A 24,437-nucleotide genomic window follows, 5' to 3' on the forward strand; every position below is an offset into this window, starting at 1 on the left:
CACAGTTTCTTAGCTCCTATTTGCCTTTGTGTTCGTTATCTTGGACATAAAGAGGTCTGTAAGCCAGGGATTTGGGCTGTTAACCTCAAATAAACCCTGAAAGACCCACTTTGACGGTGTGTAACGGCGTCTGTTGAATTTAATGGAGCTGGGCTCGCTCTCACCAAGGGTGGTTTGGACTCTGAAAGCCTGCTGCTTCCTGGAAGCTAATGGCATTTTTGGGTTGTCTCTCTTGCGTTGTGTGCAACTTCGATTACAGCTTTTTTACCTTGGTTTTACAGCTGCACAACTGAGTGTGTGAGAGAGAATAGCCAGCAGTGAAAGGATGCACCGCTGTAAAGACAGACTTTTGGTTTTGCTGTGAAATAGTCTTTATCCTCAGACAGACAGCAAATATTTGACGCCGAGCGAGAAAATCAGGTATGCTATTTGACAAAGTGGATCGTCGCGGAAGGCGGTGCCGTGACTCACCAGCAGATCATTTCGTAGCCTTACCCAGCCCCGTCGCTTCCAAATACTGCTCAGGATCAAAGCATCTCGCAGGCAGGCAGTTTTGTTTCTTTAACTCATGCTTCTTCAAATCATGCTTTATAAGGTCAGCAAGCTCCCAAAGAGCGACTTGGTGGAACACAGCTGCGGATGGAGAGCTACGGCGTGAAATGAAGGCCATCAGCAGCTGACGCCGTTCACACGGAGAGCTGGGTGCAGGAGCTCTGTGTTTTCATGTTGACAGGTCGCTGATTCACCGGCGGGTAAAGGAAGCTCACAGCAACGTGAAGTTCTTGGCAGGTAGGGTGGCGTGGATCGTTTCCAGCTCTACTGTTGATTTCTCGAGGCCTTCTGAGCACTCAGGTGCGGGCTGGAGAATAAGCCCTATCATGGAGTGTTGGAAAGGGAGCAAGGAATTGTGGTTACGTAAAAGCTTTGACCAAGCAAAAAGTTATCCCAAAACAGACCCCCCAAAAACTGATCTGTTCCCTTGGTCTACATAATGACCAATGACTGAGGGATCATTGAAATGAAGCACAGATCAAATAATTTGGAGGCTCTGGAAGATAAAAGCCTGACTGCATCTGTTGCATTTCCTAAAAGCTGTTTGATACAGCTTCCAGGTCTTGGGACCTCCCAACCGAGAGCAGCAAACCAGAGGAGATAAAGCATCCCCCACTCTGAGTGACAACTTCCGGACAAAGACCAAGGTGGCCCCATCTCCTGTGGGAAAAGCTTGGCTGAAGGCAGGCATGAGCAAAAAGAATTAAACTCTTACTGAAACTCGGTTTTTAATAGCATCAGATCCAAGCCACAATTTGGGAATTCTGAAGGCCATGTCCCATTCTCTGGTTGTCCCTGATGTCAAGCAAGATTTCTTTCTTACTATTTTATTTATTTATAAGGAAGAAGCGCTGTATGTTCACAGCTCTCCTGGTGACTTCAATAAGCATCAACTGACCATCTCTGTAGGATCACAGTGCAATCTAACATGTCTCAGGTGTAATTCTCCTCCGTACTAGCTCACAACAGTGCAGCACAGTCTCACTACACCACCCTGCCCCTAAATGACCTACAGAGATAATGCTGGGTCCCAAAACCTCAGCAGTGCCTGAGGATCAGGAGTGTGGAACAGCTGTCCTTCCCCTGGTGTCTCCTTGTAGCCCTTCACAAATCATAGAATCACAGAATGGTTTGGGCTGGAAGAGATCTTCAAAGGCCACCCAGTCCAAACCCCCTGCCAGGAGCAGGGACATCTCCAACCAGATCAGGTTGCTCAGAGCCCTGTCCAACCTGGCCTTGAATGTTTCCAGGGATGGGGCATCCACCACGTCTCTGGGCAACCTGGGCCAGGGTTCCACCACCCTCAGCATAAAAACTTTTTTCCTGATGTCTAATCTGAATCTACCTCCCTCTATTTTAAAACCTTTACCCCTCATTTTATTACAACAGACCCTGCTGAAGAGTTTCTCCTCGTCTTCCCTGTAGCCCCCTTTAGGCACTGGAAGGCCGCTCTCAGGTCTCCTCGGAGCCTCTTCTTCTCCAGGCTGAACAGCCCCAGCTCTCCCAGCCTGGCCTCACAGAAGAGCTGCTCCAGCCCTCTCATCATCTGCGTGGCCTCCTCTGGACCTGCTCCAACTGGTCCATGTCCTTCTGATGTTGGGGGCTCCAGAGCTGGACGCAGCGCTGCAGGTGGGGTCTCACCAGAGTGGAGCAGAGGGGCAGAATCCCCTCCCTCGACCTGCTGGCCACGCTCCTCTTGATGCAGCCCAGGATGCGGTTGGCCTTCTGGGCTGCAAGGGCACATTGCCGGCTCATGTTGAGCTTCTCGTCCACCATCACTCCCAAGTCCTTCTCCTCAGGGCTGGTCTCAACCCATTCTCCACCCAGCCTGGATTTGTGCCTGGGATTGCCCCGACCCACGTGCAGGACCTTGCACTTGGCCTGGTTGAACTCCATGATGTTATGTTGCAACAAAAGCTACTAGCATCTTCATGAAACCTCAACTATCTATTTGCACGGCATCTCTAAAGAAAGACGCATAACATCTCAGGCGGGTTCTTCCTTTTCAAGAAAAGCTTCTGTGTGTGGATTTGAAGAGATGGGGATGAAGCTTATGCTGTTGCTGAAGCCAATCTGTGCACATGGGGGCTAATGGGTACACCAAAGCCCCCCTCAACACCTACCCTCTGTTCTGAGCCTCTGCTGGCTTTCTGCTGCCCCCGGTTTGTTATTGCTGGGTGCAGGGTGAAGGAAGGGGCGCTGGTGGCTGTGCTTACTGGGGAAGTCTGAGAGCTCTGGTTTCCTTCAGACAGAGCACACAAGAGTGTGGCTTCTCCTTTGCTCGCTGCCAAGGAGAGGGCAGGATGTTTATGTGCTGCTGAGCTAAAGGTACCCGCAGCCTGAAAGCCTCTTACTCAATTTTGCCTGGAAATTAGGATTTCTTATTGGCATGTCCAGTATCAGCGGATCCAGCTGAAACCTGCCGGCCCTAAACAAACCCTGCCTTCAAAGCAGGGCTTGCAACATCCTCCACGAGGTTTCTGGCTTGACGTCACCTTCCTCGGAGCTGCTTTCAAACAGCCCCTTGTTAGCCCGGGAACAGGGCGCAGCGCTTGGACACACGTTCGCAGCCCCCATCGCCGCTCGGGGGCCAAACAGCAAGGGGATTTATGAGACGTGGAGAGCGGAGGAAAATATTGGGTAATGGGAGAAGCGGCCTGAAGGAGCCGGTCGGGCTGTTTATCTCGCCTTCATCCTCCCCTGGGGAGGCAGCTGCACCGTGTCACCTCCGTCACACAAATCCCTGCCCAGCCTCATTCAGAAAATCCCACTGAAGCCCTATATTTGGGAAGGGAGCCCTGCCCAGGCTGGACTGGGATTCAGCACAGGCAAAACCCTCTTATCGGCGTGGAGCTGCGCCGGGTGTGAGAGCACAGAGAGCTCCTTCGTCCCTGGGGCAGTGTAAAGAAGCGTGCCCTGCCGCGCTGGCTCTCGATTCGAGTCGAAAGCGTGGTTGCCACCTGCAATCCTGCTTTAACTGGATCAGCCATTTCCAGGCAGTCGCTCTTTTATGGCGTCGGTGTCTGGTTTTCCGACATAATTCTTCCTTTCCCTGTCTCAGACGCTGTTGAGTCTGGCCCCTCGCTCTCTGTAATTGAAATATAAGCATTGCTGTGCATCAGACAGACTCAGGCTTGCTTTCTGAGTTTTTTTTTTTCCTTTTTTTTTTTGGTTTTTTTTCCCTCTCCCCCTAATTTCTTTCATGCTAACCCACAAGAGGATGGCTGTAACTTTAAATACCTTCCAGCACTGCTAGCTGAAATGAGGTTGGGGAACAGGGAGAATTAAAATATGCTTCAAAGGAGTACACAGGAGGAATACAAATGGGAACAGATAGCCTGAATTTAATCTTTTATAGGGTCTTTCACAGAGAACAACATCGGCTCAGGAGGGGCCAGTGCCCATAAAGGCAGAAGGAGACAGCAACCTGCTACCTCCTCCTCTTTGCAACGTCTTTTATGAAGACACTGCTGTGCTCCAGGGTGGGAAAATGCAGGGTTCTGGGATTTTTTTCAGCTCTCCCATCAAACTGTGATGTCTAAATCCTCACCTCTGCCCAGCAGGGAATCCTCCTCTCCTCTCAGAGCAGACGTGTGGTCCTAAAGAAGACTAAAATTAAATAATCTCAACTGAAATGGCAGAAACTGTTGTACCCACTGATGTTCTCCAGCCCAGCGAGGTGTTGACCTGCACGGTGCAAAGCAAGCAAAAAGTAGACGCAGGCTGTGAAAGCATCACGTCTGTGTTCTCGTGGGGTGGGAAAACTGTTCAAAGAAGCTGTCGCAAGTGCTGCAAATTCAAACTGAAAAGCTAAGAGCTACTAAAGTGTGTGTTTGCTTCCGTCCCCTTGTTTGCTGAAGACTTATAGCGGAGAGTCGGAGCAAATGCCCTTTGCTCCTCGCTGTCGTACATCACAAATGAACCCAGGCAACGAGTCACTGGCTCTCGGAAGAAACCGCTGCCCTGTCTTGAAGATGCAGAACTTATTTCATCCTAAAAGACACAAATCACTCAAAGGTAGTCAAGAATGGAAGAAAATATACAAATAATAGTGTTTGGGGCCAGGTCCTGAGACACCTGGAGCTGGCAGTGCTGCAGTGATTTATGTGAGGGTACTCCAGGGCATGGACCGCTCCACTCGGAGAGCTGATCTCAGCCAGGAGAGCCTGCCAAAGCCATGGAGAGAGGGCTGTGTCCTGAGCAACGTCCGCCTTCGCTGTGGGATGGGAAGGAGTCTGACAGGACAGTGTCCTGGGAACCCTGTTACACTACAGCTGGGGTATCTCCACGTCCCGTTGCTCCTCACCAAGCTTTGAAGCTACAGAAACATCTGCCTGCCGTGAGCGATGGTGCTCTGTTTGCCTGGAGGGTGCACCCCAGAAACACGCAGGTGTCCCGAGCTGACGTCTTGCTGAACTGCCATCCTTTATCTTTGAGAAAGGACTCCAAGTGGAAAATAGCATTTAGTGCCCTTAAAGCAAGAAGATAAACTGCTTCGACCAGGTGTGTTTACAGCTTAGTCACAGATGTCCATGCTGACCTCTTCTTTACCCACAATTCACTGTTCTCTGTGAAAAACTCTTTTCCGTGTAAGATTGTGAAATTAAATGGATGTATTATGTCCTTTTGTGTATCGAGAGGAGAGGAGAACCCAGTGTTAAACTGTTTGTGACATCAGGATCGTTGCCATCCCTCCCCACCTGGCTCATCTTTATTTTTTCCCTCCTTGAAGACTACCTTTTTATCCAATGCTAGTTTACCAAGTGTAACCAGTCTTTAATGCAAAGGAAATGGGGAAAAAAATGGAGAGTAGCATCTCCAAAAGAAGCTGCAAACACAGGAATGAAAAGCAAGGTGGTGTGGACCACTTTTCTCTGCTGGATGATCCTTCTTCAGTGCTGAGAAACGTGTTTATTTTCACCTCAGCACCGCACAGTGACTCCTGGCTCTCCCAGATTTCAGCCTTGGGCTCTCTCCACTGAATCCAAAGGCTGCATTTGCATGAAACGTTAACGAAGGCAAGAGTTTTGTTATCTCTAGCAAGTCTTTCCGCTTAGCGCAGTGGGTGGGAGAGTCAGTCCCAGGCTTGGCGGTTGCGTCCGTACCGCATATTTCACAGCAGAGCTGTCGGTTTGCCGGCCGTCGGTTCGCATAGTTTCGTGGTTACGTCTTGCTCTAAATATAGGAAAAGCCTGGTAATCGCTGACGTCAGGCCATCCTGTTCCCAGTCAGCCCCCTACCACCTCGTTAACTTTTGAAACGCGCCGGTTTACAAGAATAAAAACGAGGAAGTGGGGAGGTGTGAAAGGTAAGGCTCAAAGGTAGATAGCATGTAACGGCAAACCTAACACGAAGTAAGAATAATAAAATGTATGGGTTGAAAAAGCCCAGTATTTACAACTAGTGATGTAAATTGTCAGTCTTAAGAAAAAATGAAGGCTGAGGAGGAAAGAAACCGCCCCGCTGCTCCTATCCTGGAGATGCTCTGCAGTAGCCTGAAGCACGCGCGATGCTGTTAAACATCTTGAGACCTTAGCACATATACACGACCTTAAAAGAAATTAATGTTAGCAAGTGGTATTTATGAGTAGAGGAGCCAAAGCTCCAGTGAGCTTACCTCTGAACATCCTGCTTACCCGCCGTCTGTCTAGCAGGGTCTGCGCTGGCTTGCAAGCGGAGGGGCTGGATCAGCGCAGCGGGTCCTCTTGCCCGTAGGGCCTTTTGAAACTGAGCTTTCTGTGCGCCGCCGCTGCTCGAGGAGCAAGTAATTGCTGTGTCTGTGACTCTGTTTGACCTCTGAAGTGTGTCCGGGCTTCTGGGAGACATCAGGGCTGCAGGGGAGGTGACTTGGGTCTTGCTTTCTCCTGGTGTGCAGTAGCCCAGCTAGGTAGGTGCACTCGTTTCGTCAAAGTTGCCTGAGGTGGAGATCCAGCTTCAGCTTCACCAGGCATCTGGTGTGCTCCTCAGTAGGATCTTGCTAAGCTCCTCAGCACGGGAGCGGTGGGACGCAAGTTCAGTGCGAGTCCTCGGGTATTTAAGCAAGAGGCAGCTTTAAGTACCAGTTGGGCGTTCCGAGCCGTTCACCATTCCCAGTATGTTTGTGTGTACTTTGGGGAAGCTCCTTCTCTTCTACAAAGAACAACCGGAGCATAAGCCACTTGGATGCTCTGCGCATCCTGTAATTCCCCTCTTTTGTCACAGGCTTCAGAGAAGTGACATGAACTGCAAACTGATTACCCAAACTTGGGTAATTCCTGCGCTGCGTCTTGTCCAAGGAGATAGGAAGAAAAACCAAAAACCTTCTTCATGCAATTGGGCAAGCTCAAGTAAAGCATGCGTCTGATGAGTTCAGGACCGGTTGCTATGTGTTAACTGTCTCCCTGTTCAACAGATCTCCCAGTTCCTGAGCGTTCATGGAAGAGAGAGGCTGCATCTGCCTTTAATTGGGAGAGATAAACTGCAGGCAAGCCAAATTCTGAGGCATGCCGGCACATGTCCTTTGCAGAGCTATAGTCTCTCGCTTAAACATAGTCAGAATGATTAAAAGATGCCCTTCCTTATGTTTTTTGCTCAAAAATTAATCATGCTGCTACTGGCTGCCGCGCAGCACTCTTTGTTAGCAGATGGCAAAGCAGCTCACAACAAAGAGTTAAGTATCAGGCAGAGTTAGGATTTAAACCAAAACTAAACTAACCATTTTCTGTCTGGAAATGCTGATTTATCAGAACTGAAAGTATTTGTGGGAATAGGTATTCCCCTGAATTTAGAAAAAAAAAAATAAATTAAAATTTAGCACTGCTTTAGGAGGCACTGCTGTGATCTAAATTTGCAGTTTTATTTTCTGGATAGAAACAATGCTTTATTTGGCTTATACGAAAAAGCTGGAGAGCATTAAAAAAAAAAGTCAAAATTGAAGCAAACCATCTTGAAATTATTATAGCAGAGTCTTTTGGATAATAGGCTTGTGAAGGTTTTTAGATACAGAGTTTTGCCCGAAGACAGATGCAGAATTATCAAGGCCCTGATGATCCCTCCAGCGCAGGAAGCCCATTTTGCCGTCAGCTCCAGTAGGTACGACCTCCCCGTCCTGCGCTTGGGTGACCCGAAGGGCAAACAGAGGATGGGGCAGCTCCAGGAATGGAAACGGAGTTTCCAAATCCTGGGCCAACTCCCTATCACCAAGATAACGCTGTTCCCTTCCCTCCCTCCCACTTTGTCCCCAAACGGCTGACTGGGAGCTGCTGGCTCCCCGCTGGGCACGTCCCGGGCGAGGTGAATCACGCCGCGTGGCTCTGGGTTCCCATCACTCCTCTATCTGGCTCCATCACCTAAGGAAGAGTGGAAATGCATGTTGAAAGTTAATTTTTGACTAGCTGGAGTTAGAGGTATTCAAAGGAGCGTTTCACAGAGGGATTCATTCATTCCAAACCTGCCCTCCAGATGAGTTTCACAAATCTATTTCACTTTTTTCATGTATATATATAAAAGGTTTAATATATTTCCTTTGTACCAATCACTACTTCTTTGGCTGAGTGAAATATTGTGTGTGCCAATAATGTTTTCCACCCAAATTTCTCACGCTGTTTTCAAAAGCCGAGCGATAATTTCAAGCAAGAAGGAGGTTGGCTGAGATGACCTCCTGACGTCCCCTCTGACCTGAGTTTTCCCCATGATCCCTTGGCCAGGAGAAATGGTTTGGGCTTTATTTTCTTCCTCCAGACAAGTACAGGTAGATCCTCTTGTCACTTGTGGAAATCTTTTCATAACCCATACTTGTTATTTTTGAGACTTTGATGCAAAAGAGGACTAGATGGGCAGCTGGCAGGAGTTTTGTTTTTGACTTCAGTGGTGTCTGGACTTGCCCTGGTGTTTGTGTCTCCAAAGTCTGACTCAAACCCTGTTCAAGCCAATGGACAGAATCCCAGTAGCTTAACAGATATAAAGTTGCCACTCTTGAAAGGATAAACTTTTGGTAACGCATCGTTTCGTAAATATCTCTTCTTTCTCATCTGCTGGTGAGCTATCCTCAAACGAGATTTTAAATGATGGTTTTTGAGGCATACACAAACACATTTCGTCCTGCTGGCGCTACCCAGATGACGCGCTTTGCCGTACCATCGCAACAAATTTTGGCACCGATGCCGTGCCCACTGCACACAGCCTTCTCCGCCTGCCAAATCCTCTTACCTTCTCTTGGGCAGTCGCTGGGCTGTGCCCGTTTGCCTCCGTCTGCTTTGATATGGCTCCGCCTCTTTGGCTGTTTGCTAGTTTGGCTGCCTAAATCTGTTTATTTTAATGCCGCTGGGAACCTATCACGTCAAGGATGCCCACAGCCTCCACGGCATCTTCCTTTGCTAACCCAAGTAAGACAAAATAGTCACCTCAACTCATTACCACTTTGAAAAATGACTGTTCTCCTTACCCTGTAAGGATAAGGCTTATGGGCGGAGGTGGTACGTTTTGTTAGACCAACTGCTAGAAAAACCAGATGAGCTTTTGGCCGTGCAAGTCTTTGCTTGGAGCATTTAGGAGCGGCCATCTCCACGGCCTCCCTTGCGCAAGGGCAACTCCCCGACGGATGTGTCCGACAAGGTCTGCGATTTGTAAACCAAAGAAATGTTTCCAATAATCCATAAGTTGCCTAACAAGGACTCCCCATGCAAAAATGGTTGGTTGTCTTCAAAGAAGGGCTTTTGAGAGCTATTTTGTGGTAAGTCACTCGGTGTTACTGATCCTCATTAGACGAGAAAAGTACACGCTTTCCCTCCAGGAAAAGTATGTAAGCGTTGGAATTTCTAACGTTGGAAATGATTGAAAGCGAGCGGTTTGAAATGGTAATTTTTCCTATAGCTGAAGTGTAAAAGATGACAGTTTTCTTTCCCATGTCCATTCTCATTATTTATCAGGACTTACGGTGTGATTTACATCCATAACAAGGAGAAGGCAAAGCCAGACTCCTTTCAGGCCACTGCCTCCCATCTCCTTCGCCTGCTGCTGCTCCAACCTTTACCAAACACCTCCACTGCCACCTTCTGCCTCTCTTACAGAGCACAGCTGCATGTCCACCATGGCTTTTTCTTCTCCTCATCTCGCCAAACTCAGGATGTATGCCCTAGGAAAACTTGGAATGCAAAGGAGAAACCATGCGTGCGCATGCAGAGCCAAGAGGGTCTGTAAGTTGATTTTTGTTTCTAGCTGGTCTCCATGACCAGCAGTTGACCTATACGTGAGTCCAGCTTGGATTTAGAGAAAGGAAACCCTACAGTGTTGCTCCCCATGACCCAAAAAACCCTAAAAGACGTTGTTCAGCCACGCTTAAGCCAACACAGTGGCCAGTGGTGACCACATGGGCACTGGTAGAAGACAAAGCTCAGACTATCAGTTGGTAGAAATCAGGATTTCTGTGCTAGTTGTGTCCGCTTCTACTGCGGCAAAGGAAAAGGAAACCCACGTGGCGCGTGTCTGTGACTTGTGGATGGAAGAAAAATGTCCTCTTTTCTTTTTTTTTTCTTTTTCTTTCTTTCCAGTTGAAATATTAGTCAAACACAAAGCTGATTTGAGAAAAAAAGAAAAGCATCTGAAAGCTAAGTGAACTCAGATGTACTTTAAATCCTCTCACGTTGCTCATTTAAAAGAATTATTGGTATTTTTCCTTTCCTGGCTAAGGAAGGAGTGCCAAAGTCGTCTTCTATTTAGGAAAATAAATGATCTCTGCGAACATGCTAATTCCTGCAGCAGCCAGCCCCACGGCGAGTGGCACTTACAAGTAGGAGCAGAGTCCTTGGCCCCAGCCCTGCTGAACCTTTGAGAGATGGGCTCACTGCTGTCTCCTGGAAAGCGCCAGAGCGATTATTCAATATCTAAACCCCAGCCTTTAACAGAAAGCCAGTTCTCGCCGGCTTGAGAGGCTTGATGCATGCGAGAAAAGGTTGGAAAAATTTCCCCTGCATTGTAAATAGGATTTTTCTCAGCATGCTGCAGCATGGCTAAGGGAACAGTGGCATCTGGTGTTGGCTGAGCTGTCCTACAGCCACCGCTCCCCAGGTGGGTGCTGGCAGGCTTCGCTGGGCCTGGGCAGGATTTGGGTCTCCACACGCAGGTACCTAGTGGTACCTGAGACCTGCAGGACATCACAGACATCTGCACAGACCATATGGGAGACGCAAGCCCGTCTGAGTGGCAGCTAGAGGTCTGGATGGTGCATCAGATGGGAGAAACCCAAACTTGCTTCTAGTGAAGAAGGTAATCGCTGTTGATGGGGGGCGAATTCACCCCACTCAAGACCCTGGCAGTGATACAAGACCACCAGGGAGCCTTTGACTTGGACGTTGTTTGACACTTGGGTATTTTATGAAATCTTTATTCCATCTTTCTCAATCACAGAATGGTTTGGGGTGGAAGGGACCTTTAAAGGCCATCCAGTCCAAGACAGGGACATCCCCAACCAGATCAGGTTGCTCAGAGCCCCGGCCAACCTGGCCTGGAATGTTTCCAGGGATGGGGCATCCACCGCCTCTCTGGGCAACCTGGGACAGTGCTCCACCACCCTCAGTGTAAAAAATTTCTTCTTTCTGTCTAATCTAAATCTGCCTCCCTCTATTTTGAAACCATCACCCCTCGTCCTGTCACAACAGGCCCTGCTGACCAGTCTCTCCCCATCTTTCCTGCAGCCCCCTTTAGTTACTGGAAGGCTGCTATCAGATCTCCCCAGAGCCTCCTCTTCTCCAGGCTGCACAGCCCCAGCTGCAGGTGGAGGGTCCCCAAGACACAGCCAAAGGCTCGCTGGAGACAAACCAAGCCCTCTTTCCTTCTCCTGCCAGCAGAGGAAGCCCACATCTGAGCAAACCAAAAGTTAAAGGTGTGAGTCTCCCTGGTAATTTCTATGCAAATTAGAAAAGGCAAATTACTTTCCTCATTTTGCTGACTGAAATTCAGTTTATTGATCTTCTGCCTCAAGTGCAATAAAGATGGGGCGCTTCCTCCTAAAGATGAGCAGAAAGACCACCTTGAGCTTGGGCCTCTCTGGAAATGACGCCTGCTGGTTTCTGTAATTTTTCAAGTTGCAGATTTTTAGAAGTTCTGCATCCTTATGCTTCACCAAAGCCTGTTTTGCAATATTTGCAGGTTCCCCCATGATGGGTTTTTGCAGAGCGCTGGGCCCGACGGACCATTTTCTGTTCAGTTGCGATGGGTACGTAACCTGACGCACAAGTCCCCCCGCCCAGTTATTCCTCCCCGCTTGGGCTGACTTTTGGGAGGCGTCCCGTACTTTGGCACGGTGTGCCTCAGACCACCGCATCTCTCCGTTCTGCAACGGTTTGTTCAAATCAAACGCCGCAGTTGGCACGCACTGAAGTTTATTTTCTATAAAAACATGGGAGGTGTTTCAAAGCGCAGCTCAGATTCTCCTAAAAATAAAAAAAAAAAGATAAAAAATTCAAAGGGAACTGGGCATCTAACTCCAAATCCAACAGAGAGTTTTCACTGATGTCCTGAGCTGACAAAAATGTTTCCCAGGAAGACTTGATGAACAGAAAGAATTAATAAATATAGATTTTATTTCCAACACTGTAGGTACAAACAAATAAAAGCTCAGCTTTGCTATTTTGGGAGGTCCTGTGTAGCCAGCATTTTCAACTGGCCAATTAGCAGCACATGTTAATCAGGGAAGAACTTCTACTTGTTTTTAAAAGATAAAAATCCAGTGTTTTAAAATTATTGCTCATTACCAGACCAAACCCCAAGATATCAAGGGCGTTCGTTAAAAATCTTCGTTAACAGCAGGGACAGAACATGCTGACAGTACATGCAGCTTTATAGTGGGCAGTTTCTTTACTCAATTAAGACCAAAACTTTCAGAAATTAATTAAGATGTTGGCCAACCAATCTGAGGATATTACAGGAGCCACGTCCTCAGCAGGTCTGACCTTGGCGCCTTCCTAAAATCTCCCTCCAAACCACTAATGACAAGGGGACACGGCACCCGACCGCGACGCTGCTCCAAGGCTTTGTCGCCCGGCGCTAACTCCTCTCCCGGCTGCGCGCTGCTCCTGCCTCTTTGCCAAATCCCCTGGGACCTGCCCAGCAGGGCTGCCACGGGCTGGGGATGAAGAAGAGGACCGATGCACAGAAAAATGTCATGGAGTTGGAGATGACTGAGGTATTTTTCCTCCTGGCTAGCAGGGTTGAGGGAGGAGACAGCGGCAGGTACCAGCAGAAGGTGGAAATGTGGATTTCCTCACAGTGCTTGTAACTAGAGGCACCGCAACTTTTGCAGCTACCGGTAGCAACGCCCTCCACAGCGGGTTCCCCCCGTGCCTGTCGCATACGCTACTTTGCTAGTGGTCTCCCACCGGAGCTACACTACGGAAGTTCTTGCTCCCTTCTGCTTGGGAGCACATCGGGGCCAGCGTCCGCCTTCCTGTGCCCTCCCGGTGGGGCACAGCTCGCTGACCTCCCCGTTCTGCTCCGGCTGGCCCGCTTGCTTCTCTGCAGGAAAACCAGGAGTGGCACTGCTTGTGCTAACCCCTCAGCAGACGAGCCCGGTCCTGGAGGGAAGGAAACCTGCTGTCCGTCTTGCGCCAGCGAGGCACGTTCCTTAGGGCATTGTGACGGAGATGCACTGCGGGGTCTTCTGGCTATCATCCACTCTTTCCCCGCTGGGTCTCTTGGGATACACCACGCTGGCCATCTTGAAGAACTCATCCGCAGCGTCCAGAGCTATGAGCCGATCCTGCCAAAGCAACGGGGTTTTACGGTCACTACGCACTGCTTTGGGCCTGGTCAAGGTCCTCTCTCCACAGCCACTTTCGGGCTGAGCAAGGCATTAGGTCTAATCTGTTCCCGCTTCGTTATCGGGCTGCGAGAGCACCCAGTTGCACAGGGCTAAAGGAACTCGGAGGGGTAAATTCATGGTGCTACTAGAGCAACCTGATCTGGTTGGAGATGTCCCTGCTCCTTGCAGGGGGGTTGGACTGGGTGGGCTTTGAAGGTCCCTTCCAACCCAAACCATTCTATGATTCTACAGCGCTGACATTTCCAAAGAAGCTGACCAGCCAAGGTACAAGTGCAACATCTGATGGGGATGCCCCAGATGCCACCATGTATTTGAACGTTCTCTGGTGCAGTTTACCTGCCCGCTCCCCTTCGTCTGAACTCACCTGCAGAGATGGGGGCCGTGGGGAGGAAGGCATGCTCGGAGCTACTCACCACCACAAAGAGGTAGCGCTCTGAAAGCTCCCAGCTGGTCGGGAAGATGTTTGTTTCTTCTGAGAGCTTTAACAGGATGTCCCGGGCTTTGCCCATGTTCTGAGAGTCGCTGATGATGCTGAGCTTGGTCACCGACAAGAGGGAGTCCGCTTCCTTCTGGAAACCTGGGAAAGATGTGTTACAGAAACGAGTTAAACATGTGGGCAGGGTCTTCTCCAAGTCCTCTAGGCTCCTGCAAGGTTCCTTATTCCCCCTTCACCTTGGGCTGCCGCGGTCCCTACTTGCTCAAATAAACCAGTGTTTCCTTGAGGCATGCTCTGTGTCTGCATTTGGGGCAGGTATGAGCTTGCTGGTGGGAAAAAAAACCCCACATTAACCCATTCAGAGCAAGTTTGTTGCTGGTTTTCTAGAGAAGGTGTATCAACATCCACACCCAAGGTGTTGATTCAGCTCTTGTGTGTTCCCAATGCTACCAGAGCTGGTGGGGCTTCTTGAGCACCCCAGCAACTACACCTGTATGTTGTTGGGAGGTAAGAGTGATAAAAATCTGCAGCAGTAATGGATGCATGGATAATTGATCCTGGAGCAGTCAGCAGGAAGGGCATCCAGGGAAGGAAAGGGGGAGGAAAATGAATGCAGGGGTCTTTAAATGTCATGGCTCCCATTAACACTTTTTTCAGCTCCAGGGAGCTGGTGGTGATGTGTCACCTGAAAATGCTTATGGGGAAAGAGTGGTGGTCTTATGATTAAAGCACAAGTCTAGATAATAAAAGACAGCGTGTTTCACATCTGACTGCATGTCTAGCTTCGCTAAGACCAAATAATCCCTGGCCTCGAGCTTCCCCACCCTTTGCAAAGCAGCTCCGGAGGCACTGCGGAGGTGGGGGAGATGTGGGAGAGGCTTTGTCAATGCACTGTAACAGATGGAAGGGTGTGAAGTGATCCCTCCCGTGCTTGGTCTGTACAGGCTGCGTGAGCACCTGGGTGAAGATGAATGCTGATACCTAGTTATGAATTTATAATCCTCCCAGTGATAACATCCTTGAACACCCCAATAAATCCACTCCGCTCGCACATCCTCCTCCCATTAGCTGCCAACCACCTCCAGAGCCTGACGCAAGTCACGAGCTGCTGGCACATCTTCTTGGCCCCAGTGTCATGCTGGGAACACAGATGTATCTGTGTTTCAAATCGGAAAGGAATATTCATTTCTCTCTGCTTATCTTGTTTAAGGAAAAAAACCAGGGTGGACTCCCAAGTATCCCTGCTAAGTTTCCACAAGGAAGCTTGAAATGGATGATTGTGTGTGCTATTATGGGCTTGAAGGGTTCTCCCACTGGTCGTGGCTCGGGGGCTTTTTGACGTGCCTGCAGACACAGTGGCCCCATCTCCTCCCAGCCATCCCTGAGCTCTGGGGAGTCTCCCACAGGCTCTCAGCTGCCATGTGGGCTACCTGCTGGCATGGCTCAGCGGCCTTGGTTTATTTTCCTCCACCAGCCTGGCTTTGTGAAGCTGTTCCCACCCTCAACCATCATGGGACCTCTCATTCATTACAAGAGAAATGACATCTTTTTGTCCTCTGGCTTACCTAAATCCTCCAAAATGTGTTTCCACCTGCTCCTCACTTCTTTTCGGGTCTGCCGTAAGGTATAGATATCATAGTTGAGCTTCTGCCATTCCTGCAAAGCAAAGGGATAAGAGATGCTCGATCATTTGCATGCGGGGAGGTCTCTGCTGCTTTTCTAGGAATTTCAGCTTTTAGAAACGGAGCCAGAGTTGAACTGAGGGATCGGTGCGAAGGTCGATGGCCAGGCTGCCACTGCCCCTGGAAGAAATGACAGCGACCAGCATGGAATATTTTAGCTTGACGTTTGGTACAGCATCTCTGTACATAAACAGGGTTCCAGTTACCTTGACATGGGATTACAGAATTTAGCTTCGGCGTTGCTGATGACCAAAGCGGTCTCGGTCTGACGGAGAATGTAATTCCAGCTCCGCGCTGGAAATTATAACACTGTCCTAGGCTGGAGGAGAACATGAACTTCCAAATGTTGATCATTTGAGAGACTTCAAGCCCTTCACCCCCAACCTTGACACCCCTGCTCGTATCAAAACCTGAGGTTGTGAGAATACTTAATTTGGCCTTTAACGGCGTGGGAAAGCACAACCACATAGCAATAATTACCCTCTGCGAACTATTGCAACACCTTATTTCCATACCCTTGCAGTTCAACTGCCACGGCGCGTCTTCTTACATCTGATGGGAAATGAAAAGTTTGGAAAAAAGGTACTGCTCTCAGTCTGGCCATGCATGCTGTGGAACTGCTTAGCCCAACTGGCGTTTAACTGGAGCAGGCAGGTTTCAAAAGTACTGGGAAACAAGAAAAAAACAGACTGCTCTTAAAGGCTGGGGTATGAGGGATGCACGCGATGGTTGAGGGCTGAGCCGGAGTCATTTGACCCATCAGTGACTGGCAGTTAATCCCTCGTTTAACCCTGCAGCTTAACTCCTTGCACTTGACCTCAAGCTTTTTATCTGCATCATGGGACACTGTCTACAGGGGAAGGTTTGGGGTTATTTATTATATTTACACCGGCACAATCAAACGCATCCTGTGGAAATGCGTGTATTCTGCAGGAAAACCAGGAGCATTTTCCCAGCTAAGTTTAATCAATGCACGCACTGAAAACGAAGCATCCACACCGCGGGTCGTAACATCACTCGGCTAATTTCCCTGCGCTGACAACCTTAATTAAGCTCATTTCTCAGCAACAGCTGACATAGATGGACTCTTGTAGAATAAAGAGGTGTCAACCTGCGCTGGCTCCCTGGGATTTTCCTACGTGACACGCTGGGCTCAAGGGGGTTAAATGATACCCACTGGTTTTCTGATACCTGATGCCTTCAAGAGTTGATTTGGGATTTCTTAAGTGTTTTTTTCTTTCCTGAATGTTGCTGCCACACCACGGCCTTAGAGAATTAAACGCCGAGCCTGTTTTCTTGTTGTTCGGCGAGAGCTGCGGGAACCCGCGTTGAAGATTACGCGTTGAAAGAAACAGCCGGCGGTGTCGAGACAGCGGTGGATTCAGGTCAGGAGAGCAGGAGAAACACGGCTCTGTCTGCAGCCACTCGCTCCGCGCCGCTCATCCTCCCAGAGAGCAAAATCCCCTTCGGTTTTACCTTTGTGTTTCTGGCTCACAGCTAGGAATTGAGCTCCTCTCAGTGCAAAAGAAAAGAATTGTAAGTGTTAAAGAAGGAGAATGAAGGCTGCGCGGTGCCTTGGTCCCTGCTGGCAGGGATCCCTCAGAAACATCCCAACCTGCTCGTGGTATAAGGAGAACAGAGAATAAACCAGTCTGGGCATGCTGGTGGGGAAATAAGGGGCGCGTCTCTGCCCTCCTGCAGAGATAAACAAGTGTTTTAATGCACATGATCGATCAGCACGGCCGCTGTGATTCCAGGATTCCTTCACACTGCTGAATCAGCGAGCCGGAGGGGTGGGAATGATGCTCCCCTCCCCAAAACTTGCCTTGCTGGCAGCAGCTTTCAGGGCTGCAGGGATTTACCTCCCGTGGTCACCAGGCAGACTCCCCGCTAAGCTCAACAGCCAGCACGCAGGGAAGCTGCTCCCAATTTTCTCTGGATTAACAGCAGTGCGGTTTCCCTTGTCTATTTTTATTTTAAGGGAATCTAGGTTATGGCTTTCTCGTACGTCGCAGTTTCTGAGTTGCGTTACGGAAGTGAATGCAGTTGTGTATTTACTCCCAGAGTACTCTTGCTGATGAAGAATTTGGGGGGTGTGCAAACAAGCAGCTTTGGTCCAGAAAATGATGCTTAACAGTGATGCCTGGGCGTACCCCTTTTTTTTGGCAGGACTTCTTTTGCCTGGGTGTGGGGCTGAATGTATTTACGTTTCTGTAGAGAACACTGGGAGGAGGATGCTGCAGGTGGTGGCAGTCATTGAAAAGAAACTCGAGATGATCAGGGTGAGGACGGGCTGAGCTCTCAAAGGGACTTGTGCCCTGGTCCTGACCCTTTTTTGCAGTGTTGATCTTTTAAACCTGCATAGCAGAGCACAAAATATACCAGGGGGGGCTTAAGAAAGCCTGAGTGCCTGAGTCAAGAATATCTGGGGAGCAGCAAGTAAACCCTGCCGTCTCTCTCCCCTGAGCACTCAGTCCTTCAAACATTTACCTGGAAAACTTCCCTGCCAAATCTGGAAATGCCAAATTGAAGTGAGGAAATGCTGGGTGTGAAAGATAAGCCAGGCTGATACGTAAGTCAGAGCTCTGGAAAGAAATGTGCCAAGAGAACAGGCAAGCACTGTCCAACTTCTTGTCCCCCATTGTCTGAAACTTTCCTAATTAGTTGAGCAAATACAAACTTTAGATCCACGCTCATACATGGAACCATTGACCGACATCTCAGCTTAGAATAAGCTTAAGCTGGGTTCAGTTTTTAGAGGAGGAGTTCATAAATAATTTTTTGTATGTATTAAGTGGGACGGTTCTGGGCTCCCGGACCAGCATCCCCAACCCTGGGCAAATCCCATCACCTCTCCGTGCCCCAGCGCCAGCGTGTTGCAATACCGACCTCCTCTGTAACGCGTTTTAAAAAAGAATAATCCGGTTGGAGAGCAGGAGGAAGGAGAAAAATAGGTTTTGGCAGCTGGTTAATGGGCTTGCCAGGAGGATCATGCCAGCGCAGCCCTGCTAGCCACGTACACGCTGGAACGGTGACTCGGCCTCTATCTCTACAGCACCTTAAATAACATCCTGTTTTCCCAGAGATCCTCAATTCACCTCCAGATTTGGGGGTTTTACTTTACGCCACAGCAGGTTTCATGATGCTGCAGGGCAGGAGGAGGAAAAGACCCCATTTTTTCCATATTTCAGACGTTGACCCCAGCCTTCAAAAGCTTTGACAACAGCTTTGATCTCCAAAAGCTGCATCAGCTTTACCAGCCCCCTTAAGCCGGCCCTTCAGCTCAAGCAGAGAGAAATGGGAAGCTCCCAGTTGCTCAATCCTTACGATTTTAGGCGGCTCCATCGAGTCTTGCCTCATGCACCTATCGCAAAGTGGGTTTGGCAACCGCTGGGTGCTCCAGCCGGCTCCACCGTGGCCGGTGGCCCCGTGAGCCGTCACTCCCAGCACGCAGCATTGAGCAGGATGATCAAGTGGGCGTGAAGCAGGGCGCACCTGGGATGTCCCGCCGCTTGCTCTGAAGAGCTTGCTGCCCTGGTTCAGCGAGGAGCAGGGCGGAGCAGCCCTCCCATCCTTTCACAAGCTACGGTTACACCAAGTTTGGGCTGGAACTGTCAAATTTCCCAGACCGGGCCTGTCGGGAGGGGCCAGGGAGAAGAAATGGCTCCGCACGGATCGGTGTGGGTCCAACCCACGGCAGGACCAAGAACTGACCCTGAGAGAGGACACCAACACTGTGATAGCACCACGAATGATCTAATACGCAGAAAATTGATTGAGCTACAGGGTGCACTCAGGAACGCCTGACCCACCGCTCCTTCTGGGTATTTTCTTCTTAAAAAAAAAAAAAAAGAAAATACCCAGGAAAGCACAAGTGGGTTAACCAGATTAAGAAAAACACGGTACTGGTTCGACACCGAGGTGGTGCCATACAGATTAAGCATGGATGACGTAGAGCGGCCTGCCCTTTGGTATCTGGATCCTGCTGAAGTCCTGTGCTAGGAAATCACGAAGATAAATTGGGGGAAACAGCAAAGCACACAGTAAGTGCACAGCAGGGCAGAATTTCTTTGTTCAGTGAAGAAGCAGAAATACAGGGAGTAGTGCTTCTTTCAGCCTGATTTTAAACAAGAGGGAAAAGAGGACCTACGGCGTCGTAAAGCTAAGCAAGAAACGGTTCCTCTGTCCCCTGCCCTGCAGCATCCGCGCGCTCTCCCCGGGGACGTCGGGAGCAGAGCAGCTCCCAAAGCAGATTATGGCTTCTGCAGCCCAGTGCTGTTTTTCAGTTAGGCTTTTTTTTTCCTCTCTCTCAGTGCCGAAGGAGGGGAGGGCAACGCAATCTGGCCTAGTTTTAAAATGCTTGCTGGAGTAAGGAGAGATTTTGGCACCCAGGGCAGGAATGTTGGCTTTGCTGGCCAAGTCCCTCCCTGTCCTGCCAGCCAGAAAGAGCTGCAGCTGGAAACGGCAACAGCTCACTGGGTTTATCTCTCGTGACTCAGTTTCCCTCACTGTGAAAAGAGAGGTCGGCAATCACCAGCTGCAAAGGGCACCGTGCCACAATTCAAATCGAGCGTATCGTGCGTTGGCTTTCTTCAAAGTCGCCCTGATGTTGTTCTCCTTAGGCTTTTTTATTAATTGTGCTGCACAAAGCGCTCTCCTGCTCACCCATAACCGATGCTCTCCTCCGCAACCCAAGCAAGGCTGACACGCAACGTTCCTCTGCCCGGGGAGACATCCTCGTAGCAGCCCGTCCTTACAAAGCAGCCTACTGAACGGAGTTGTCCTTGTTTCCTTCAGCCAGTTTGGGCTGGATGAAGCTCCCTGTCTTCTCTAAGAGAGCTTCTCATGGAAGCTCGGCTAGCTTTTGGTTTCAGGGGACGGTCACAGGAGGAAGAGTTACGGTCTTGCCGTCTCTTGGATGAAGAAGGATCATGCTGAAATTAGATGTGAAGCCTCCAGGCTTTCCTGCAAACATTCTGAAGTCTTAAGAGCAATGAGAGAGAGGAAAACATGTCGCTATTTGCTGCAGCCTGCTCCTAATCAGGCCACTGAAATCTCCTTTGCGCTGAAGTGCTTTAGTGAAGGAAATTGGGGCTGCAAAACAGCCTTTATGTAACGGTGATGATTTTTCCCTTCTGCGCTAAGAGCTGTGCCAGTTCTCTGCTGCTCAATAATTGCCGTCTGACCCATCAGAGGAGTATTTAAGGTGACGCGTCACTGGAGCGGCAGCTCAGCTCCAGGCGCTGCCGTCGCCAGGCGAACACCGCTGCAGGCCGGGCTAACGCCAGTCTGATGATGGAAAGGCCAAAGCAGGGGAATATCGGACAAAAAAAGCAACCTGTGAAGCTAAGAAATTGAACTGGGGATCCCAGTGCTACCAGTACACGTTTGTGGGTGGTGGTAGAGGTTCTTGCTGGGCATCGTGCATCCCAGCTCAGGGCGGCTCTCCTGGCTCAGCCGCTGGAGACATCCCCAAGCTCTCCAGGGATGAGATGACTACGGAATGCATCCGCAGCAGATACAGGGTAAAATCTGGATGGTGACGGAGCAGATGGGAGGGCCTGAAGCCTACGTGAGCCACGCTGGGGGACTTTGGGGTCTTTATAGCAGCTGAATGGGTGCTTAAATGAAGGCACTGCCAAAGCACCCAATGAAAACACCCAGCCTAGGTCGGCAGTGACACCAAGCGCGAGGAACGGCACCGCCTCACCTCCGAGTCCTTGTCCAGCTGGTTCCTGACCACAATCATGTTGTACAGCACCCGGTCGTCGTCCGCCTCCGTGTGGGTCACGTCGTGTGGGGTGCTCCACAGGTTCTGCTCTTCGTCCCGCGCCAGCGTGGCTCCAAAGGAGGCGTAGGGGTTGTTGTTACTGGAGAGAGGGAGAGAGGAGAGGCAGAGTTAGATACCACAGCGTCACGCTGCCTTCTCTCACCTTCCCGGGGTAACGTGCCCGTTGCTGCGGCATCTCCTCTCACAGCCCAGGGTCCTGCCTGGGTGAGGGGAGGAAGAGGAGGAGAGGGATCTTGGACAAAACACGCGCCAGCTGTACTGAAGGAGCTGGGACTTGTTATCCTGAGGAAGAGATGGCTTGGGGACATCTCATCCATGTGCGTAAGTCCCTCACGGGATGGAGCAAAGGAGATGGAGCCAGACCCTTCTCAGTGGTGGCTCGTGACAGGACACACACTGAAATACAGGAAATTCTGTTTAAGAAGAAGAGTGGGTGAACACTGGCATAGGTTGCCCAGAGAGGTTGTGGAGTCTCCATCCTTGGAGACACTCAAAACCCGAAAGGACATGGTCCTGCGTCCTTCTAATCAAGATGTCCGGACACAACACAAACGGAAAAATATTTGCAGCCTTACCCAACAGTCTCAGCAGCCATCCCGTGGCAATCCCTGCTCACTTCTTGTTCCAACAACCCACTGTTTATTCTGTTTGCTACCCAAACCCCATTCCGTTCGCAAGGAACCCGACCAGTGAAACCTCAGACAACACCCCAAGCACTTCAGCCGTGATGCCAAGCCATAGAAAAGATGCCAGCAGGAGCTCCAGCGCATAGATAAAACACAAAAAATAATCATGCACATCAGCATTCTTGCAGGAAAGGTAATTAGACTTTCAACACACTGAAAACCTGAGCAACAGGTAATAAGGGAAAAGATAATCTCTTACAATCTCTCATTAAAGACAAGCAAACAAACGTTAACTTGGAGGGTGTGGATGGCATAACCCATCCTGCCTTCAACGGGCTTCTTCCCACTCAGAGACTTATCATTTGACTCTAAAAAACGGTATTTGGCAAATAACACTAACGCGCCTTAGCTTTCACAAGCTGCTCCCTCGCAGCTTGCAAGGCACTTCCCAGCGCATCTCTGTTTCCAGCAAATCCACACCAGCACGGAGAGCTCTGCCGACAGCAAGCACTCCCAGAGCGCACTGCACTTCCAAGCAACATTTAAAATGAAGAAATAGGAGGAAAAAAAACAGAGCACGCGAACAGCAGCCTGCTTTGCAGGTTACAGGAGTCTCTGTGGGACTTTTTCCAGAACATGGTGAGTGTGCTAATGCTTCATCAACAGATTTGCCTGCATCCGTGCTCCGTTCCCACGTCCATGCACAGCGCTGGGCACCTCGTCACGGGTTCCAGCCAGCCTTGTGTACGCTCAGGTAATGTACACACCTAATTATAGACATATCACCTCCTTCTCACCGCTTCGTTCTTTGACGTGTTGGGTTTATGAGGCCGCAGCCGCTCTGCTTGGGGAAAAATACGGTGAAAAGTCATAAAGTCAACGTTTCGGTGGCAATGCCAGCTCTCAAAAACTAAAACTCCCAAAGAGGGACAAGGCAGCCATTAGGCTGTTAGATTAATTAGGCTGGCACGCTTGTACAGTAGCAGGTGCCTTTGGAACACCTGGCATTTATTTATACAGCCTTTCCCTACTTACAGCCGGCATTAATTGGATCGCTGTCGGAAGGCGTGTTACTAAAGAAAGGTGCCGGGCGAGGCAGAGCCGCCCCAGCCGGGCGAGGCAGCGGGACGGAGCCTCTCCGCACATGTGCTCGGCTCTGGGTAGGTTAATGCCAATTTCCTGGGCTGGAGGCCCCATGCTCGGGATTATCTGGTTATTATTTAGGTAGGAAAATCAGGACGTTTCAAGCCCTGTTGCTGGCTCTGCTATTACCCAACGGCTACGTAGGCCACCATGGGTGCCTCCCACCCTCCTGCTTGAAATGCTTCTGTCCCACCAATGACACAAGGAGAGCACGGTCCCTGCCCTGTCCCTTGGGTTTTCATCTTTTTGCACAAAAATCCCTCCCAGCCTCTCAGCTCTGTGCACAAGACAGATGCGACCGACAATGGGAGAGAAAAATCTGCTCTCTAGAAATCAGCATGCGTGCTGTTTTCACGTAAAGCCAGCTCCAGCAGTGCCGTGGCGTCTCCTTTCCAGCATCGCCAGCCCGGGAACGGAGCTCTGCGCAGCACCGAGCTGCCCGACGGAGGGACCTGACCCCCTGCGTAGCGATGCGGGGACCCTTGGCCTCTTCTGTTGAAATCTCACCGTAGAAAGACAAAAACTGAACGGTTCCTGTGGCGAGGGACCCAGCGGAAACACTGAAGAGATGCCGCTTGCTAAAACTTAACCGTAAAAAACCCCAGCAGCCCGGCGCGCATCACGCCACAAGCAGGCAAGCCATGCACGGCAAGGCAGCTCAGGCAAAAAGAGAACTGAAAGCAGCTCGTTACCGCCGGGAGAAAAATCCCTTTGGAGCCTCGTGCAGCTCTCACAAGGGATGGCCAACTCCTCACGGATGGCAGCGGCGGTAAAATCAGTGGGAGCTGTTTTTGGGGAAAACGGGACTTGGCTTGACGTGCTGGGACAGCCAGCCTGGGACCTGGATGGAGTGTGGGGGTGAAGAGGGGCTCACGCATGGCCCTGGATCTGCCATCTCGAGTGGGAGCATCCCTCCTCCTGCGAAAGGCGGGGGGGGGGGGCCTCAGCTCCATCCCTCCAAGAGAGCTTGGGGGGGTTAGGAAGGGGTCGAGAGGGGGAGTCTTACCTGAGCAAGGGCTCTTTTTCGGGTGTCACCTCCCCTCCACAGCAGCCGCAGCACCGGCCCAGCGAGCGCAGCCAGGCTCCCAGCCCCATCCGAGCCGCCGGGGAAGCCGGGTTGGGCGGGCCGGCTTCAGCCCCTCCTCCGGCCGGAGAGGGGCAGGACCAGGATCCGCACCTCCCACGCCTCCTCTCAGAGTTCCCACGGCGGCTCTGGGCGGGTTCAGTCAAGGCCAAGACCTCCAGCACCCTCCTATTCTTTCCCGCACCGTCCCGCATCCTCCTTGACGCCCGTTTCAGCCCGGGATAACCTGGATGCGAGTGGGAACTGAGCTCAGTGCAGAGAAGGAGGCTGGAAGGAGGGAGAAATAGCACCTCGTTAGGGAAAAGAGAAAACCCATTATTATTTTTG

At 50.4% G+C, this 24,437-nt stretch overlaps 1 protein-coding gene across 1 annotated transcript; it reads right to left on the reverse strand.

Moving 5' to 3' along the window:
• Window positions 1-12,096: 12,096 nt before the first annotated feature.
• Window positions 12,097-24,304, reverse strand: MREG (melanoregulin). Its single transcript, XM_086750981.1, has 5 exons — window positions 24,033-24,304; window positions 21,177-21,336; window positions 15,350-15,440; window positions 13,762-13,925; window positions 12,097-13,285 (listed from the first exon to the last, which is right to left on the reverse strand). The coding sequence occupies exons 1-5, from the start codon at window positions 24,302-24,304 to the stop codon at window positions 13,151-13,153; spliced, it is 822 nt and encodes a 273-aa protein (XP_086607107.1). The 3' UTR covers window positions 12,097-13,150.
• Window positions 24,305-24,437: the final 133 nt, after the last annotated feature.

This window comes from Chlamydotis macqueenii, chromosome 6, assembly GCF_036417535.1.
Source record: "Chlamydotis macqueenii isolate bChlMac1 chromosome 6, bChlMac1.mat, whole genome shotgun sequence".
In the NCBI taxonomy this organism is placed as follows: Eukaryota; Metazoa; Chordata; class Aves; order Otidiformes; family Otididae; genus Chlamydotis; species Chlamydotis macqueenii.